Raw genomic sequence first — 21,183 nt, forward strand, 5'->3', positions numbered from 1 at the left:
AAAAAAAAAAAGCCCCGCGTGACCCGTCGCGCACAGCTTCTGGGTTTCTCTGGTTAGAACTGCAGAAACACAAGAAAACTGATTCTACTTGACCGAGTCTCAGTACCGTTCACAACCCATCAATCACCGCGTTCTCAGTGCGGACAACACAGATCCACCAACTTAACAACAACAAAACATTTACATATTCACATTTTCCTGCAGAAGCTTTCTTAAAAATTCTGCGACAATGAAATGTTGCGGTAGCTGCGGATAAAATAAGACTCAATCAGCTTCGGATTGTCATCCTTATTTTTTTCTGTTTCCTCATCGGAATTTACCATTTAACACAGGGGCAATCTATGTTATTTTTCTTGCGCGTTGTAATGCAAACATATGTGAACCGCGTCGTTTTGGAAATAGATTGATTGTAGCATCAAACAAAAAGATGAATAGTTTAAAAGCTCCATGTCATCTCCATTTACAGGGGAAAAACGATTCCCGCGGTTTATTTTCCGAACAGGCCGCTCCGCGATTAGATCGAAAGAGAGAGAGAGAGAGAGAGCCATACGATCCTTCAGACGGTGTGATGATCGCTGTGTGTCCATCACGAATCCGCATTTAAAGGACTGTTTGAAATCAAAAGATGCAATGAAAAAAAATCCTGTGTCAACAATAATAATAATAATAATTATTATTATTATTATTATTATTATTTATTATTATTATTATTATTATTATTATTATTATTATTATTATTATTATTATTATTATTACTGATGTTACCATATTTTGTTGCCGTATTTCTTTGCATTCCATGTGAGCTTTGAACTTAGCGAAGGCGTTCCGAGGTGCGCTGAAGCAACCATGACGTCACTAAACTGTACCGTTAGGCCTACGGTTGACTCTGCTCAGTGGTTGTTCTACAAATATATTAATTGCGACGATGAGTGCAGGGGTAAGCGGAGATAGAAGATGGATACATAAACTGCGAAATCTGAAAATAAATGGGGAAAAAAAAAACATTTCACAACAAAATAAAAAAGATTAAAAAGGTGCGTGCCATTTATGTTAAATGTTCTCATAAAGTACACCGAAAAATACATCTGTATTTTTCTATTTTTTCAAAAAAATTGAAGGAAAAAAAATCTTCAACCCAAAAAAAAATGATATAATGTGTCAGTCACAGCCTGCTGTGAAGAGATGCTCTCCTGAAGAAACCTTGTTATTTGAGCTGCAGTCACAGTCATCAGGAGAACTAATTTAAAAAAAAAAAAAAAAAAAAAGTGCTGCGTTTCGCAGAAACACTTGATTTTGTAACATCGTTCAACACTTTCACAATCACTGTGACCTCAAGAATCAGCAAGTTGCGCTGGCACAATTACTGTGAAGCCTTCAGCATCATATGTATCAGATTTGACTGATGGAATTAATTTTTTTTTTATCACCACATAAATTGCATGATGCTCATTGCGTGTGTGTCTGCTTATTGTCTCAGGGAGACACTGTTGGAAAACAACATAAAGGGCTGCAAGCTGTAAAAAAAATAAATAAAAGAAAGCGTGCAAGGTTCAGCTGCGCAACTCTCCTTAATAAGGACCTCTTCACCATTGTCACGGTCTCCAAGCCAACGCACCTATGATCTTGATAGCCAACAATCTTCGCCTTTGCTCTGCACTGCCTTGATTAACCAGTCTCCCATGTTCCCCCGTTGCCAGATTATCTGTTTTGCATTGCACCAGTAATCCAGCGCCTGTCTCCCTGTTGCGCTCCTTCGTTCCCCGGTGGACAACAGCCCGTCTCCGAGACCTGCTTCCGCCTCGTCCTCGGACCGACTCCCCGGTAACGACCCTGCTCGCCTCGTCGTGCATTTGAGTCCACCAACACCTGACAACCATGAAGACTGTCCATCAATTGCACAGTGAAGCTGCTTGATGTAGTTTCGTGCATTCAACGTGCTGTTTTGTCCCAACTGTGGCAGAGTTTGATGAGAGGTGGCGGCAGGTTCTTCGCTAAAAAAAAAAAAAAAAGCTCCAAAAAACAGACACTGTCAAATTCAGACTCAATGTTAAAGCAGCAACTCTCGGTTTAATGGATGGATGGATGGCTTCCACTAAACTTTGCACCAGACGGCATCTGTAGCACAGTGATCATGACATGCAAACATCATTTCTGGGATATGAACTTGGGATTTCTTTTTTTTGTTTTTTGGTAGCTAATAAAATACACAAAATAAAATGTGAATGTGATTTACAAGGAACAGCAAGAAATTTGGGCTCTTTACGGTTTTCTGAGTATTTATTTGATGAATTGAGTTCTGTGCCTCTCATGTCTCGACTTCTAAGGCCTTTTTTGAAGTGGTTCATTTGAAAACACTGGGCAAGTTACAAAATAAAAGAGAGCGAGAGACAGAGAGAGACTTGGTTCTCCCTTTGAGGGTGGGTGCCTGTTGGCCTGTTGGCCTCGTCTGCCTTCCATCCCTGATAAACAGCTCTGACGTCTCAGCACACTGACTCGCTTTCCAGTTGGAAGACAAACAAAGAAAAAGCTGTCAGTCAGTTCAACAGCTCCAAAGCGGATGAACTTGCTTGATCTTTAAATTCTAAATAAATTATTATTTATTTTCTTTCACCATTTGCCTTAACCCGTTCCAGGTAGAAAAAACAAACACAGAGAAAAAGACCAAACAAACATTCATTCATTCATTCATTTTCCATACCCGCTTAGTCCCGAGCTCAGGGTCACGGGGGTCTGCTGGAGCCTATCCCAGCTGTCTTAGGGCGAAGGCAGGGGGACACCCTGGACAAGTCGCCAGTTCATCGCAGACCAAACAAACAAAAACAGGCAATATCAGGCTGAGGGCACAATGAATTCATTTTCAATCAATTAGGTGTGTGTGTGTGTGTGTGTGGGGGGGGGGGGGGCGGGGGGGCTGAGGAGGTGGCATTGATTGTACAGAGTCCTAAAATATCTGCCTTTCTCCGTTAACTCCATTGTAGTTAATTGCCTGCAGAGCTGCAGAATTCTAGTTGTGATCCGTTCGTGATCACATTCATGTCCACGTTGGTAAAAGACACTGTAAGAGTCTGCATTTGTTTGTTTTCTTTTCTTTTCGAAAAGACCTTCAGTCAGACAAGTCACGATTGTCATGTTTATTGCAGAAGCAAGAAGTCACGGCTCCGCACAGCAGGTTCACATCGGCATTACAGGGAGTGAGGAGAAAACATACATCAATAAACCCCATTAGGTTCTACAGGGTAGAGGTGCAGCTGAAATCACAGGTGCGATGGTGTTGCAGGGCAGTTCAAGCATTCAAGTGAGCGGCTGGGCAGTTTGAACGGAGCACCAAATTATGAGGCCGCATTTAACAGGAAGTTGTAGAGAATGGAGCAAGTCACACATGCTGTGTGTCAGTTCTGCTCCACACTCACCTCATATGTGGCTGCATTGTATTGAAGGGTATTATAATGCATGATGTGCAACATCTCAAAGTGTTAATAAAAGGTCGGGGATCTGCAATAGAAATAGTGGAGGGATCAGCTGGGAACCTATAATAAATGACAGAGCTCCTTCTCGCCTCTGATTTTACACTTCTTCATCTTGTTCACAATTTCTTTTCTCATTTGTTCACAAGCATTAATCCTATTTTCACTCCTTGGTGAAAGTCTCACCTCCGACTTCCCTCCATTTTAAATCTTTGCGCGGGGTTGCAGTTCTCGTCATAAATGCTCTCTTTTATAACTTTAAAAGAGCTTTCACTTCGTTTAGCTGACGCATCAACAGCAACCTCGGTCAGCAGAAGCAATAGTTACTGGCAGTCAACGCTCATTTTTTCAAGTTGGATTGAAATCAGTGGAGGCGGCTGAGAAATATTCTAGGTGGGTCTGTGCCTTGAATCAGTTTTAATAACCATCCCAAAACAATGGAACATAACTATGTGGATACCAGTGCTATGTGAAATACGAATCATCCAATGCTAATATTAAGAACTGGAAGTACATATTGTTTCAAATTTGGATTCAAATTTAAAACAAGAATCTAATAATTAGGTTCAAACATTTTGGACTGCAACAAAAGTCTTGTGTCTCTTGAGGCAGAAACACAGAGCTGACAGTGAAATAGTGCATCAGCGAATGGAATTTAAAGAGGACTATATACAAATACAAATAAAATGCCAATTAAAAAAAAATACTTAAGATACTTAAGATAAGTAAAAAAAATATATATATATATTTTCCACCTTTAATCCTATTTTTCGGGTAAAGTTGGGATAATTGGTACCAGATAACAAAGTGTATTTATTCAAGTTTATCTTAAACCAACACATCTGACTCGACTGGAGAGAGAGCGCGCCCTCTATTGGCCCAGTCCGGAATTGAGCCTCTTCCTCACAGTGAAAACCGTCCTGGATAAATGACGACATGAACGGCTTAAAACCTGTGGGGGGGGATTGCGGGACATTAATGCCAAGAGGTGATAATACTAATACTATCTCTGCATTTTAGAATACACTCTGTTGTGGCCCAGTGTGGGAAGCAGCGGTGTGTGTGTGTGTGTGTGTGTGTGTGTGTGTGTGTGTGTGTGTGTGTGTGTGTGTGAGGGAGGGAGGGAGGAGGGGACGGCATACCTCCACAGCTCCAGGGTGATGAGGAGGTTAAGCCTGCCCCTCCCCACTGCTCCCTCTCTCGGCTCAGGCGAAGGAGTCCCGCGCCGCCCGCCGCCACCTCCGGCAGTCCCGCCCGCTTCTCCAGCCGGCGAATATCGAACCTGCTGCCAACGTTCCCTCGCTTTATTCCTCTTCTTTTCAAACATGGACGCATCCACAGTCTAAAAACCTCCCAGCTCACCGAGGAGCTCCATCAAGCGGCGGACACATGGAGGAGAACTAACTTTGTGCTGCAACTTCTGAGCACTTTTCTTTGACTCCCACCCACCAGCACCAGCACCAGCACCAGCAGCAGCACCACAGCCGGTTGAGAGGTTATTGTCGCCGGCTATTGTTTTGCAGCCTCTCTGCGCCTCTCTCTGCCTTTTTTTGCGGTCTGCTCATGCGTCGGGAATGCCATGGCTACTCCGAGCGCACAGCAGCAGCAGCACCACCAGCAGCAGCAGCAGCAGCAGCAGGATTATTTCAGGTCGGTGAGCAGCGAGTCCACCACCTACATGATGGTCCCGGCCGGCGGGCCGAGCGGGACGAGGCGCCGGGACACGCCGTCCAAGATGTGGGTGGCGATGGTGGTGATACTGGTGGTGGTGCTGCAGGTCGCCTCCACCACGGGGCTCTTCCTCTACCTGAACATGTCCATATCGCAGGTAAGACCTCGGGCTTGTCTTCATCACATCCACTTCTGCGTCTCTTGTTTTGAAAGCTTCAAACCCGCGTCTTTCTATGTCAGTTCATTTTTGCAGTTGAAGTGAAAAACGGCTTGTGTGTGTGTGTGTGTGTGTGTGTGTGTGTGTGTGTGTGTGTGTGTGTGTGTGTGTGTGTGTTTGTTTGTTTATTTTATTAGTATGAATCTCAGTTCAGCACTTGTGCACAGTCGCCTGGGGAGATGATTTTGTTTTTAAAACTTTCTGGACGGGTTTCACTTCGCCCCCGCCTTTGACTTCTCAGGCGTTGGGAAACAGCCATAAAAAAAAAACCAAACACAACAAAGAAACTTGGCAGGCTGATGAACAGATGATGACCCACCGCGGTCTTCATCTCTGTCGTCAGCCTTGGATGGATGGAAGTCAACTGTTTTAAGTTTTGGATATACCGTCGTCATCTGAGGCAACACAAGGTATAGTGTCTCTCCCCCCCCCCATGCAGTGAGTTGGTGATTTTGGAGCACGCGGGTCAACCGAGGTGGGTTGGTCTCTCATGTGTGTTCATTAGCGAGTGATGTTGCTAAGTTAGCAGCATGTCAAGTCATGACACGCAAGCCAGACGAGGCAACAGGTTTGATTTTGTCCCTGCTGCTAGTGAGGAAAAAGGGAAACCCTGGAGTAAAGGTGTGCAGCAGTGTGTGGACTGCGTGCGTACAAAGTTGAATGGCTAGGTGAAAAATAGTTACGCACACTAGTTGTGTGTCAGCACAAGCGAGGCTTTATTTGGAATTAAATGCAGACATTAGGCCAGTAAAATCAGTTGGCGAACCTGTTGCACCTGCTCAGCTACAGCGAGGTGACCCAAAAACCTTCTCACGTTCACATCCTGCTGGGGGAAAAAACAAAACAAAACAAAACAAAGAGCAACTCGGCAGTTGGATTTAAAGGCCGTTCATGGTAATCTGATGTTTTGTTCAACAAGACGATTTTAGTTTTTGTTTTTTGGCTCCTGAGTGCCGGATAAGTGGAGATAGTGTGTACACAGATGAATACAGGAAGGTAAATAAAGTTCGGTTATGATGAGAAAAGTCCGATTGTCCCGCCTAATCTTAAGGGTTCACCTCACAGCAGGAAGGTTGCGGGTTCCATTCCGGGTCTGGGGTCTTCCTGTGTGGAGTTTGAATGTTCTTCCTGCGTCTGCATGGGTTCTCTCCGGGTTCTCCGGCTTCCTCCCACAGTGCGAAACCCAACTGTGAGTGCAGGAGGAAGCGGGTCGGAGAAGACGGGTGGATGAAGTCCAGCTTGTCAAACTCATGCACTTTGAATTCCATTTACTGCAGACGACATGAAACATTACACAGCGGGTCCAAGTTATCTTAAGTTTAGGCCAGACTTCAAAGATAAGATTGTTATTGCTAAAACTCAGTCATGTGGTGGTTTTTGTGTGACATGTCACATGTTGGCAGGAAGTGGCATCATGAGGAATAATTTGGAGATGCTGCTGGCCAGAGGGAAGCTTCAAGTCACACAGCTATGTGTTCCGCACGAGGGGAATCCCCCGGTTCTCATGCGAAGGCCGTCTATTTTTAATCTGGAAACAGTCCCTTCTGTGAATGGCAGGCGGGGGAGTTTCACCCCCAGTGCCAGCCGGCCCGCTTAAGACAAAAGGTGGTCGGGAACAATGAGCTTCGCACAATGTGGAGCGATCCAGCGCTGCAGCGCTGCCGCTATCGCACAACAAACCTGCGCACGTATGTAAATACAGAAAGTTCAAGCGAATATCTTTTGTTGGGATATTTTTTGGTCACTGTGCGTTACATTGCGTCAAGCTGTGAGAGCCCGACTGGAAGGGCCGCCGCCTGAGTATCCTGGTGTAATAAGAACGATTTTGATTCACTGCATTGAGTTTATTTTGTTGGCAGGTCAATAGGAAAAAATTCACAGAATCCTGTTTTTGTCTTAAAATGAAGAATCCATACTAATTGACTTTTTTACTACGTGTTCTTATTTCTCCTTTTTTTCATAACTCATTCTTCAACCTATTTTTCTTAGTTTTTGCATTTTAATTGTGTCTTTTACCCAACTGTAATATCTTCACTAAAATGTTTTTTTTTTTTTTTTTTTTTTTTTTTTTAGAAGATTTGGAGCAATTCAATATTTTTCAGTTATTTCATTGAGATATTTGACCAAACAAATCTACCCTGATTGGCAAAAAACAAAATCAAAAGCTACTTTTTTCATGTAGCATTTAACACTTTCATGGAACAATTGCTTTTGTCAATACTGTCAAAACTTACAGTTCATGAATTATATTTCAAATTGTTGAGCAAAAATTGTTAGAATTTTGCGATGAACCATGGATATTTATACGATAATAATTTGCCAGTAGATTAAATGTACAGAGTCTTTGCCAACAGTTCATAGTTTGATAGTTTTAATATTTTGCCGACAAACTGAAAGTCTCTCTTCTCCCCATTTTCCCTTCATTGTTTTGACTCGTCGGTTTTTTCCTTTTCTTTTTGAAAAGCATTTCACCAGCAGGTAGTCTGCCGCGGTCCGTCAATTCAAACAGCAGTGCGCGTTTCTTCCTTGTGCTGAGACGCGTTGGTGTCTGATACTGATTTTATTTTTATACCGGAGGGAACCGATCACGGCCGCCGCACTCGCTGCTGTATTTACACTCCACTTCTGCCGAGCCAAAAGTTCTCCCAAAATATATTAAGTTCAAAGTGCCGGTGTGTTTTCCTCGAGACTATTTTGGGAGCGGGGTGAGGGTAGGGTATATTAGCTTTCTTTCTAGCGTTTATTATTATATCGGCCTTTGTAATTGCAGCATATGACATCGTCTGCATACATTACAGCTGTGCGCAAGAAGGAAAAATATACAGCTTTTATGATTATATCTTTGTTGTTATTTTACTTTATTTTACCTTTCAAAACCTTATTAAGTTACAGTTGTTTTATGGCTTCCTGGATCAGACCTCTGTTGTTTAACAGTGAAATTAAGTTCATAATAAATGACATTCATCTTTATGATACGCTTTGAGTGCCTGTGTGACCGCTGGTTGCATGGCAATTAATGTGAGTGAACTATTTTTTTTTCTCTTTTTCGATTGTGTTGATCAGAGATTAAATTGGCACTTCCTCTCTTTCTCTTTCTCTCTCTCTCTCACTGTGTGTGTGTGTGTGTGTGTCTGTCTGTCCATGTCCGAGAGAGAAAGAGATTGGCATTCCATTCCTCACACTTCACTGCTCTACTTTATTATTGTTTGGGTTCACTGATAGGCTCTGAGTCACCACTAAATTCAACAATACACTATGTGTGTGTGTGTGTGTGTGTGTGTGTGTGTGTGTGTGTGTGTGTGTGTGTGTGTGTGTGTGTGTGTGGTCTGATTCAGTTTGCGCTAAATGTCCAAGCACAGGTTATGCGTGAATTTGTGCGTGTGAGGCTGTTCGGCTTCAGTCAAAATAGCTCATTGACGTCTCTCTCCGGTCTGAGTGACTTCACTTGGGTCTACAGAAGCCTATGCATACGATTGAATGCAATGTGTAACTTGAGTAAGATGTCTTGGAGTTCCGCAGGATTTACCAATTCACGGCACGCCACGGTCTTCTGCTTAGCATGCACCCCACTGCCAGCTCTGAAATCGCAGTCAGATCTGAGCAATGAATGGAAGTGAGAGCCTTCACAGACGCAGGAGGTTCGCCGGAGTACCGGAGCCGGAGACGCGCGGCCTTTGCAGTCGAGCGTGTTGAGCAGGAAGACTGCTGTGGCCTCAAAATGAGATTGAAAAAGTTCAATGTTAACCTGAGGCCCTGAGGTTGTGGGCAGAGTTTTTCAGCAGATGGGCTCGATCTTTGCATGTCAGATTCCAATGAAGACACACACACACACACACACACACACACACACACACACACACACGTATATATATATGTATATATATACATACATGTGTATATATGTATATATATACACACACACACACACACATTTTTTCTTTTTCAGTCACAGGAATGTTGGTGTCGTCGTAAACAATGGGGCAAATGACATCATCGGGTGTTTTACAGTAGTTTGGTAGTTCAAAATCACACATGTGAAAGGCAGTTTAAAACTCTAAGGATTACATGAGTCCACCTCCCTGCAAATGACATTTCATCTACAAAGTGATGAATTGGTCAAACTAAATTCAGAATCAGCTCGTCATCGAGTTATTAAGCTAACTTGAGATAGAAGCCTTGTTGTTGTTGTTGTTGTTGTTGTTGTTGGTGGTGGTGGCTTCATTCTCCAGCACTGTGTGCTGATGCCGCTTCATCCTGCTGGATTTTGAACGTCTGAGGTGAGAAGTTATTGGCTGTGCGGCCAGAAACTGAATGATGAGTGCTGCAAACACCAGTGCGCATGTTGCTTGAATTTTGTCTTGCAAAGGCATCTTGTTCACACCCAGTGCTTGACACTGCCTAGTTGACACAACACAGCAACCCGGCTGTGGAAGTGGAGAGGAGGGGAGAGGAGCTGTCGGATCTCTGGCTGAACGCTTCGTGCCCCTGACTCGGTTCTAACTTGATGTTCTGGATCCATACAGCTGGATTAAACAAGTCTTATTACCAGCCCAGCGTTGTTATTTTCCTTCACTCAAGGCCCCAGGGTGGTTTTCTTGGCGCTGCCTCCCAGCGTGGCCTCAGCTGTCACACATGTTCGGCCGCCTATAGTGCGGTATGGAACAGCATGGTTCAGTTGCTGCGTTCCCAACCATCAATCTGCTTTATATTTACCCCAGAGTTTCACACTCACTGGATCGGGTTTTACTCGTGCGCCCGATCGGGAAGCGCTCTGACGAGAACGACCGTGCGCTTGGCGAGCAAGCGGGATGACGTACGGCAGCGTTTTAATGGGCAGCGTGGAAGGGTGACCTTTGACCTCTTCTTGCATACGCAGAGAGCTGCAGGTGAGCCCCACAGCAGAGGTGGTAACAAGTAACAAGGTACCAATACTTTGATACTGTACTGAAGTAGATTTTTCAGGTATTAGTACTTTACTTGAGTACTCTTTTACTTTTACACCCAGCATTTGTACACAAATATCTGTACTTTCTATTTCTTAACATTGAGAAAGACATGCTTGTTATTTTTGTGTTTAACTGTGTTTTTGTAATTCGTTGTCACTGCTTAAAGTGAAGCTATTTGAAGTCTGCTGTTGTGTAGTTTTGGGTCACTCTGGTCAGTCCTGTCCAGATTATTCTGTCACGACAAATATATTGTTTCATTAAAGGAAAAAAAAAAAGAAGTATTTTTTACTTTTCACTGAAGTACATTCCAGACCCCGTACGTTCTTACTTTCACTTGAGTAAAGGAGTTGAATCAGTACTTTTACTTTTACCAGTGTGTTTTCTTTGTTAAGTATCCATACTTTTACTTAAGTACAAAATGTGAAAAGTTTTGCCACCTCTGGCCCACAGGCACATCAGCAATGACTAATGAGGAGTTTAACCAAATCCCTGGCTGCACATATTTTGCATTAATTCAACGTCTGAAAAAAAACAACCCAACCCCAGCAGACACTGCAACCCCCCCCCCCCCCCAACTCTCTCTCTCTTCCCTGTGTGTCTCTCTGAGCTCCCGACCCCCAGCCTGTGCGATCTACGGGTTTCACGGTTGAAGAGGGAGAATTGGGTTACAATTGCTCCTAGGGCTCCAGGGAAGGAACACATTTTTGAGGAGTGACACAAGCATTCTTGTTGTTGCGTTTTATGAGGTAGAAATTTGGAGCCGAAGTGGTTTGTTGGTTGTGCTTGTGTGTTTCCACGACGTTAAAGAAATCTATATTTCCTGGGTTCTAACACACTTAAAAGGCACCGGGCAAAGCAGGCCTGGAGTCCATGCACTGGTGCTATACATGCATTGTGTCCCGCGCGTGGCTGATGTTGCGAGAGGCCTCCTGCTTTTGACTTAGTGAGGGAGGACAAAGTCAGAGAATAAAACTTCACAAAAAATGTCAAACAAAACTTCCGAGCTAGTTTTTCAATCACAACTGAGCTGCTGTATGATTTTCTAAGAAAGGGAACCTGGTGTTGCAACACCAGTGCCACAGTAACAGTCATGCACACGAATAAAGTGAAACCTCTGGAGGCGCAGGCAGCACTGCCTTGTTGTACAGACTTGCGAAATGTTAAGAAAAAAAAAATCACAGCATTTGGATGCGGATGAAAAGAGATGAGCAGAGACTTGGACGCGGAGGGACGGGAAAGAAAAAGATCTTGTGAGATTAGTAAAATAAGATGTTGCAATGATCAGTGTTTCAATTCAAATTCATGTTCTGTATCATTCTCTTTTTTTTTTTTTTTAATACTGTGTTATTATTCAGACAGGGCACCTTTAGACTTGTAAACAGCATCAACTATAAATCCAGAGGAAAAGCAGTAAATTGTTCTTCAGTTATTTTTCACTAAAATGACAGCGGTGAACATCCCGTGCCGTCACTGTCATATTTACTTTGAAGTCCTTTGATAAATGCCATAATTGTGAGCTTTCAAATGGTCAGCCTTCAAAATTAATGGCCCTAAATTGTTGGGACGTGCAGAACAGTGTTGTGAAAGTTAATTTAAGTAAAATGGTTTTCAGAAAGCCTGAAGAGGACTTTTCATTGATCTCTCGCAGATATTTTGTAAACAAATTCTTCATGAGGAAGTCATAAACTATGACGTAGATCCATCTAGTCATCAGATAAATGGCTTGAGAACTGCTGAACAACAGTATAACTTTTATTCTGTTTGATTTGCATATACAAATAATAAAACTTTGAAATCGCTTAATTATACTAAAGGTTTTCCAGAAATGTAATACAGTATATTACATATTTGTCATTGTTATTTCCCAAACAGACAGCCCGTATTTCCCCACCCTGTTTGGTGAGAATGAAGTGCTCTTTCTGTTAATAAGGACTGACTGACATCATTTGGAGAGTCAAAAACAAATGAATCATTCAAAATCAACCCTCTCACATGCAAGCAGTGTACATTTAGAACTGACAGTAAAGCTGGCGCTTTGCTTCGTTGCAGATAGGACAACTGAGCGAAGCGCCAGCTGGACACGTTGTGTCATGATCCTTAAGACTGAACGCGTGTGTGTCCTGCTTTAACAGTTTGACGTGTGAAAACAGGATATTTGCGTTCCCATGTGGGAATGCTCATTAGAGTGTATTCACAGCTGCGTCTTTACATTGCTTTGTGTGTTAGGGTCTCTATCTGTGTGTGTGTGTGTGTGTGTGTGTGTGTGTGTGTGTGTGTGTGTGTGTGTGTGTGTGTGTGTGTGTGTGTGTGTGTGTGTGTGTTTGTGTGTGTGTGTGTGTGTGTGTGTGGGTGCCACCAGCTGCTGCTATGTGTGCTATCTCCTTGTTTGCTCCGTCAACATGCTGTAATGTGCTGATAAATGCATCAAATCTCAACACTTGACAAAGTGTGTTTCTGGTTCAGCGTCATGTACAGAACGTTGCAGCTTTTTATTGAGAGCATGCCTCATTCAAATATTACAACATCAACCGCCCAGCTGACATCAACATCATCGACCACTGGTGCACCACTGCTGCCATTTGTTTTGTTTCCTGGCTGTCCCACTTTGGAAAACTGTGTTTCTGGCTTTATCGTATGTGTTGATATAACACTGATGTAACGCCGCCCTCAAACTGGAGCAGATTTTTGGCTGTGTCTCGACAACTTAACATAACCTTGAAGCACTTGGTGAAAGTGGGTGAATCTACGGAAAAATAAAATTGAACCCCGCACGTTGTTTAGTTTGCATCTGGGGAAACATGAAGAAAAGCTTTGCTTAAAGAGGTGAAATCATCCTCAACATGTCAGCTAGGAAATTGAAACCCCCTTTAGATGCCAGGCTTTGGAGCGTGTTTGATAGGTTTGTGTGTCAAGTGAAGATGGAAAAGCAGATCTTGGGTTGGATGCAAGATTAGCTCTCATTAAACCTTGGCTGAGGAAATGATTGAACTGATTTTGTTTAAATGTGCAATGGCCAATTCAGCTTTTTTTTTGAAGGGCTCAGTTTTTAGTATTTATTCTCCAGGGCGACACGGTGGTGCAGTGGTTAGCGCTGTCTTCTTACAGCAAGAAGGTTGCAGGTTCGATCCCGGGGTCTCCTGGAGCCTTTCTGTGTGGAGTTTGCGTGTTCCTCTTGTATCTGCGTGGGTCTCTGGGAATCTGGAAATCTCTCTGGGTCCATCAGACCCCCTGTGACCCCTGAGCCAACAACCAAAAGAGATTGACCAGATCTTAGCTGGTAACATTTTTAGCAGACACTTTTTTCCCCAAGCTCAAGTTCCAATTAGAATCACAGATCTAAGCATGAAACATCTCACAAAAACCTGGATGTACTCATAGGGCAGCCTGATGCTGTTTGGGTAGGGACAGTGAAAAGTGTAACCCTAGAAACTCATGATCAAAGAATGGGAAAACAAACTGCAGAACAAAGTCATAACTCTTCTTCATCTTTTTTTTTCGAATGTCACAATTTCATGCCCCCATTTCCATTTCTGACCTCGTAAAATGAATTTCTTTGATTTGTGTTTCTCTCAACTGAAAACTCCATTGAAAAGAAATGGCATCACATTAAAGAGAGATGACCAGTGCCGTTGCTTCACGGCAAGGAGGTGTTCAAATCTCAGGGCCTTTCTGTGTAGAGTTTGCATGTTCTCCTGGTGTCTGTGTGGGTTCTCTCCAGGTACTCTCCCACATTCTACACACACACACACACACACACACACACACACACACACACACACTAGGCTTATTGGCAAATCTAAATTGTCTTTTGGTTCCTATGGTTGTTTGAAAGCACCCTGAACTGCACTGACCCTGAATGCAGAGGCAGGAATAGAAAATGAATGAATGGAAAACGTAAAGGAAAACCTTTCCTTTGACTCGGTTGTTGTTGCTTTTTTCCGATCTTGGAAAAGTGCTGTCTTACGAGTGTCTTACAAAGTTTTTGCCAGGAGTGCCCACTTCCAAGTGTACTCATGCTTTCTCAGGACACTGGGATTCCATCAGACGGGAAAAAAAAAAAAACCAGTGACCTGCTAAAATTTGAGACACTACAATAACACTTGTGAATAGCAGTCAGTGAATCATACTGACCACCACCTTCACACTCAGAAGCATGCGTGACCACCGTTGGTGGTCCTGCCCACCCACAGGCACCCGAAAGCTCCTGCAGCAGCAAAACTCACCTTAACCATTCATTTCACACGGTGTGTTTTCAGTTGAGCTGTGGCCTCAGGTTCGACGGGCAAATTCAATCCAGCACTGTTGTCATCCAGCAAGTACTGCAGTGCTGCAGCCCAAACCACTCATTTCCCCCTAGAACTATACAGCTCAGCTAAAGAATTCAGGGTTACTTGGGGGCGATGAATACACAGGGACTACAAATGATGTCCAGCTGTTGGCTTCCTTCATACCGGTTGTCACGTATGCTGACTTAAAAGCTGCGTTGCCATATCCTGCGTAAGGCTGTATGTCTGCGTAGATAATATCACGAATGCATCAACTGGCCCCACACAATCCATCCTTCCATCCATCCATCCATCCATCCATCCATCCATCCATGCAACATCCTTTGATTTTCTCCCCTCGCCCTCCGGTCAATGTCTGTCTAAGCAGAGGTATGTTCCCGTCCCCCTCCAACAAATTCAAGCTCCCAATCTGTGAATCCCTTGGGATGTGAGAAACATGTACTTATGTCATCTACTCTGGTTCTACTGTGTAATTTAACTCCCTCTACGAGTGTCCACAAAGCCTTTAAATGAGGCCAGGCACCCATTAAAATGAGCCAAAAAAAAATACCTCATCTTGAACAATATTCTTAATGATTTGGTGGCGGCGGTGGCCAGCGGAATTTAATGTTAGACAGATGCACTCTGTTCTCGGTCATTTTCAAATCATTGGCGAGAAGGAAAAGACTTCAGTCACTATAGTAAATAGGTCACATGGGTAAAATCACAAAGACCTTCCCGGCTCTCACACTCGTCCATATTTTTTCCGTCAATGCGCCGCGATCTTTATTTTTTTGCAAGAATAGATGAATTATTTTCCGCACTCGTCCGCCTGCACTCGGAAAGTGATCAAAGCAAATTCTCCTCTCTTTGGAATCACTCTTCTTTCCCTGTTACTGCCAGTTCCACACCAGCACCCTGAGGCTTTTCCATTGGCATGTGTGCACAGGTGACTGAGACGAGCTGGAAAGTCCTGACCTCCTCTTGCTCGCGTCTCATTGTCCCTTCTCGCTCCACCCTCCTTCCCCGTTGTGAGCCAGATGACAAGAAACAGAAACCCATGCCTCAGCATGAGAGCAGCGAGTTTAAGACCGCAGCTTTCAGTTTGACAATGTGACTAACCTTGACAACACATCGGATCCCCATGAAAGCAATTACGGTAAACTCGCAAAGACTTACCACACCGCTGGTTTTAACCGCTCCTCTTTAACTAAACAGTAACTTTGTCAATTGTTTTATGGAACGGGGAAACTGAGGAGAATAGCAGCAGTGTGCAGGCAGGCCCACCCTCCCTTTGTATGTCTTTAAACTTTATTTAAAATGGAAGGAATCCAAAAGCAAAGGTCAGATGCGCCACACGCAAATCTTGGGAGGGGTTTTTTGTCGGTCCGTCCCTCAGTTAATAACACTGGGACTTGCAGACACGTGCACGACTGTAGACAAGAACAAAAGGGCTTGTGCAGCCTCGTGGTAAACCAACAAACAGCCAAAGCATCAAACACACATGTCAGCTCCTGCGGTTCTTATTAGAAGGTAAAACAATTACCTCACAGAAATGCACTAAGCAGGACTCAAAGAAAGCCGGTGCCACGAAACAAAGGCAGACTGATTAGCTGCTGTTTCCATGTCACATTCAGTGTCATAGAACCGCTGCTTGTTGTTTCATCGTCAAATACACTCTGGGTGCTGAATCTTGTTTGTTTGTCATAGTGGAAAGCTTCAAACGGATACTCCTAAGAAGACCAAGAATTCATCTGTCGACTCCCTCGACTTAAATTCCTTGACCCACTGCATATATCATATTTACATTACATTTTTTTGTCAAAGATAAAATGGCTTATCTAGTTTGCAACCACATGGAACAGTTAATCTCTAGATTTTTTTTTGTTTTTATCGCTCATAAAATACACTGATGATGCAATGTTTTTCATAAGTTGTGAAACATTATGTTTTTCTTCCAAAGTAGTAAAGTTATGGTTGGATTTTTCATTTTATTTGCTTGCACTGTGTCATTCTGCACTTTGGGGTCTTGTAATCGTTGCACTGTTGGTGCCTTTTTCTTTCATTTCGTAGAGCCTCGGCTTCAGCAACATTTTCAACTTGACTGCAGCTCTCATGCAGGTGGTCAACTGAGCATATGTTCACTGCTGTCCAGGGAGGAGTTACTGAAGTTCACCGCGAGGTTTCAGATGGAGGCGGGTTAGTTCCCGATGATGGCACTGTAGGGATTTCCGCAGTTGCCTGCAAATAAAAAAAAAAGAAGACATGAATTATCAACAAGGCGAAGGAGATATTATAGCGGCCATCAACTGATTTATGTTGCCAGTCATGCAGAGAATAGAGTCATCACAACTCTCACTTCATGAACTGGAGTTGTAAAGGTAACATTATTCTTTATTCGGCTAATCAGAAGCCAGTGTTTTCAAAGACATTTTCCCAACCTTGACAAAGTCGGCTCATCTCAGCACTGTAAACCACCTGCTGCTGTTATCATAGACAGTCTCCAAAGACCAAACAATCATTCACAGATGACTGGCGTTTCAAGGAAAGCGAGTCACTTGAGTGGTAAGGAAGGAAGGAAGTTAAAAATCCATCTTGGCCTTCCTCATGATCTATGAAAAAAAACTGTTTTTAAGGAACTACAGTATTTAAATTCCATTAAGTTGATGTATCTACTCTATAGAACCACAGGGAATCCGTGCAGTCTAGATAAATACAAACGATGCAAGAACAAACCAGCATGCAGCAATATAGAATCGGTTACAGTAGCCATCAGTCCTCTGCTCATAAAGGTGAAATAAATCTCAATGACTTGCGAGGTTCAGAACTTTGATAGGCACATCAGAGTCAGGTGGCTCAAAAGTTCAATTTGAAGACGTGTCTCTCTTTGGCTGGAATGTGCACTAAAAAGCCACTGCAGCGAGTGGCCACTTAGTTTATTTTGGCCACCATACAATTTAAAATGTTAAAGAACACAACCTTATGAGTGACTTGAATGTTTCCATGAATCCTTTGTGTTTCTCTAATGGGAAAAAAAGTTGGTGTAAAATCCATTTCTTAGAATATAGGGGTCATATTTAAAGCCTTGCCCGCAAAGTTTTATAGCAATGGTTATATAATCACTGGAAATATCTTGACCTTGGCCTGATGTTTGTTGCTTGCCCCAACTGATGGCATGTAAGGGCTCATCAGGCCACACATGAAAAAATGTGTGAAATGCTTTCTGTCCTTGGCCCCCCTTTCATGTCCATTCCCTCAGTTCAGATTTGCAAAAGACGAAACACTTCCCTGGAGAGAGAGAGAGAGAGAGAGAGAGAGAGAGAGAGAGAGAGAGAGAGAGAGAGAGAGAGAGAGAGAGAGAGAGAGAGAGAGAGAGAACAATAGACTTGGCTTGCACTGTGAAGTGAGGTAGGAACTCGAAGATGCCTCTCCCTCATCATAACTACCTTTTTACGACGGTTGGCTGCACACCCGTGTGATTTATTGCTGAGAAACACGTTTGCCATTCAAACAATAGCATGACAAGGAAGACGGTGCGATCACATCAAAATCAATGTCTATTTAACTACGCTGCAGTGGCTCTCTGCCAGACACACAAAAGTACACTGAAGGGGTGATAAAGTGCGATCCAGTGCAGTGCAGATCCATATGTATTCAGTATAAAAACATATCATATCTTCATGCACATGAAGTGGGGAGGAACAAAAATAACTGACATTTGCAACCCATCTGCACGCATGCAGAGTTTGGACAATTACGCTTTCGGCCATGTTGCACAATAAGACCAGAAGATTGTAAAGGCTTGAGAGCGTCTGGAATTTCACAACAATTAAATAGCTAATGTATTATTAGTCTAGATCGCGTAAATCAGCGAGCAAAATCAGGCCCATAGTAAACGGACAAGATTGCTCAAATTAAACTTTTCGACCTGCGTTTAATCAGGTCAGCGTTCACTTTGAGCGAGCTTTTATGTAAACCGTGAGGGAACTTTCAGCATGTTTTAAATTAGTCACAGCGTTTCTTTTTTCATCTTTGCCGGATTAGACGCTGAAAGCTGCCGCGGCCTTTGCCAAAAGGTTTGGACGAGCGGCAGAACGTTGCCATTCAAACTAACACGGTTTTACCGTTGCTCATTTTTTTGTTTTGTTTTGCTCAACGTGACTTCAGGGGCGACGCTCAGGTGGAGAAAGATGAGGTCAGCAGCACACGAGGAGAGCGGGGAAACGTGATCAGTGGAATCAGTCTGTTTCATAAGCACTCAGCCGACAACAGTTGAAGGCATGCACGCCATAAAACCAAACAACCACTTCCAATCAGCCTCAGATAGAAGCTCACATGGAAACTGTAATTAAAGCAGGAGGTGCACGTTGTACAAGCAGTTTTGCCAGACAGAGCTGAGCAATGAATGCTTTTCGCACAAGACTTGCAAAATCGCCATGTTGCATGTGACGCCATACAGTACATGCTGCATATGATCAGTAGTCCACTTCAACTCAGGCAGATCCAACACGCTCCAAATATCATGAACCAGTGTTTCCTCAAGCTCATCAGTTTAGCAGAAAAGGACGTTTTGCTTTTACTGCTTTTGCTTGCTTCTCTTTTTTTCCCTTTGTGATGTCACAAATGGTAAATGGACTGCACTCATCTTCCAAGCACCTTCACGGTACCCCAAAGCGCATTACAATGGCCTCTCATTCACACACCAATGGGTGGCTGCAAAAAGTTAGGGAGAGTTATTTGGATGGAGCTGCTGCTGCTATGGTGGCATCGTGGCACATGCACACACAGTGACTCAGCACACTGGTGAATTGTTGTTGGTTTGTGTTTTTTTTTTCATTCCTTTGTAATTTCTTCATTCTGAGCCTCTTTTCGTACTTGGGGCATAGAAAGCTGTAGTTTTTTATGCCCGTCGACAGCTGCAATACGACGGAGGATTTGCTCTTGGACTCTGCGTCACTTGCTTGCCACGCAGACCTCGCGGCCTCCTCGCTTCGCCGCCATTTCTCTACCTTTTGCGCGTCGCTAGTGGTTCACTGCTGCTTGTTGCCTTTGCTTCTTAAATGCCACGGAAAATCACTTACACAGCGTCATCACAACCCCACACCTCTCATCCAGAGACGTGAGAGACTCTGTTTCACTTCTGATTGGGCCTAATTTCCTCTGTCTGGACTCACCACCACCACCACCACCACCAAGACATGACTGCGCATCGCAGCCATGCAATGCAGTTCAATTGGACGGCTTTGGCTCCTAACACTGAGCTCTCCTTACAGTCTTTCTCTCTGAAGACATGCAATTTACAGACATCTGTCTTGTATGTTTAGCCCTGCCGCCAACAGCAGACCGTCATCGATCAGGAAGAAGCCTCGTGCTGTACGCCGAGTTTATCTTTCACAGTGTTCAACGTCTGGGCTCGTACGTCTCCGCTGCGGAGTCTCTGCTCTGTGTCACTGCCGATTTTCTGCTCTGCCTTGTCGGCCTCTTACGAGGGAAGCAGGGAAGGGGCGCGCAAGTCCTGCCAACAGCCCCCCCCCTCCCAACCTCCCGCCCTCGGTCCCTCTGCGAGCACTGTCCACCTCACCAACACGCACGCGCGCACGCATGCATAGGCACACACTCTCGGCCCAGACCCCTGGCCTTCGGGATTTGTGTTACATGGCCACCTTCTCCTTTTCCTAATCCCCTCAAATGAGAGATTTGGACTGCCAAGGAAACACACACACACACACACACACACACACACACACAATTATAGGCAGATTTCCAAGTAGCCTTCTGAGATATTCTTTCAGGGTTTGGTGTCCAGCAGAGGCCAGCCAAACGCGCGCACACACACACACACACACACACTAAATGGCAGGCCACACACACACACATTCCCTGACTGTAATACATATGTAGATTCTCGCACACACAGGGAGGGAACAGTGAGGCATTGTTCGGTGCTTCCTGAGAGAACCGGCACCAGGATCACAGGACTTCTCGCCAGGATGCTTCCTTCTCTTCTGTCAGTCCAAAGCCTCATCCAGGTTAATACGATGCACTTTGAGAGACCGTGTACTTTGCTGAGGACAGAATGAAAAGTGCACAAACCACTCAACCTTATGGGCATAAATGTGTTCCGAAAGCAGACCAACAACGACTATCCAAATAGCGTGGGTCATTATGCAGTTAGTTTGTTTGTTTGTTTTCAGCCAGATTTATCTGGTGCAAATTCCCAGTCAAACACCCTAAGGGGTTGATTTTGTTAGCCAAGGGTTGTATGCGCAGGAGCACAGCTCTCTAGTGATCCTAACCGATTGAGATTTAATGTGGCATTAAAGACATGTTTTGGGGTTTGTTTTTGTTGCCTTCATTCTAGCACATGCTCCAAACACTGCGCTCGCCAAGCTGTCAGCAGTTGACTGCAATCTGTGTTGGAAAAGATCAAGTCTGATCTGCCTCGAGTGAACTGAAAATCTGTCCAGGACAGTGATTGTAGCTGAAGTGCCTCAGTGTAGCTCTCCACTAATTGTCTGAGATTTTTTATTTTTTTATTTATATACCAGCTTTTACTGCGAGCTAACAACATTGACGAATGGTGATGCTGTTCAAAGTCAGTTTGTCTTGTTAGTGGTTTC

At 43.9% G+C, this 21,183-nt stretch overlaps 1 protein-coding gene across 2 annotated transcripts in view; it reads left to right on the forward strand.

Moving 5' to 3' along the window:
• Positions 1–4,703: 4,703 nt before the first annotated feature.
• tnfsf10l (TNF superfamily member 10, like) overlaps positions 4,704–21,183 on the forward strand; it is a 319,815-nt gene continuing 303,335 nt past the window's right edge. For both annotated transcript variants that reach the window (XR_012926833.1, XM_076028048.1), the window contains exon 1: positions 4,704–5,292. Coding sequence is in view for 1 of the 2 variants with exons in the window: in XM_076028048.1 (XP_075884163.1) it covers positions 5,044–5,292 (249 nt within the window). In the remaining variant the exon portion in view is untranslated. The remainder of the gene's footprint in view (positions 5,293–21,183) is intronic.

This window comes from Nelusetta ayraudi, unplaced genomic scaffold, assembly GCF_046127955.1.
Source record: "Nelusetta ayraudi isolate G7.1 ecotype Tasmania unplaced genomic scaffold, CSIRO-AGI_Nayr_v1 ptg000022l, whole genome shotgun sequence".
Taxonomy (NCBI): Eukaryota; Metazoa; Chordata; class Actinopteri; order Tetraodontiformes; family Monacanthidae; genus Nelusetta; species Nelusetta ayraudi.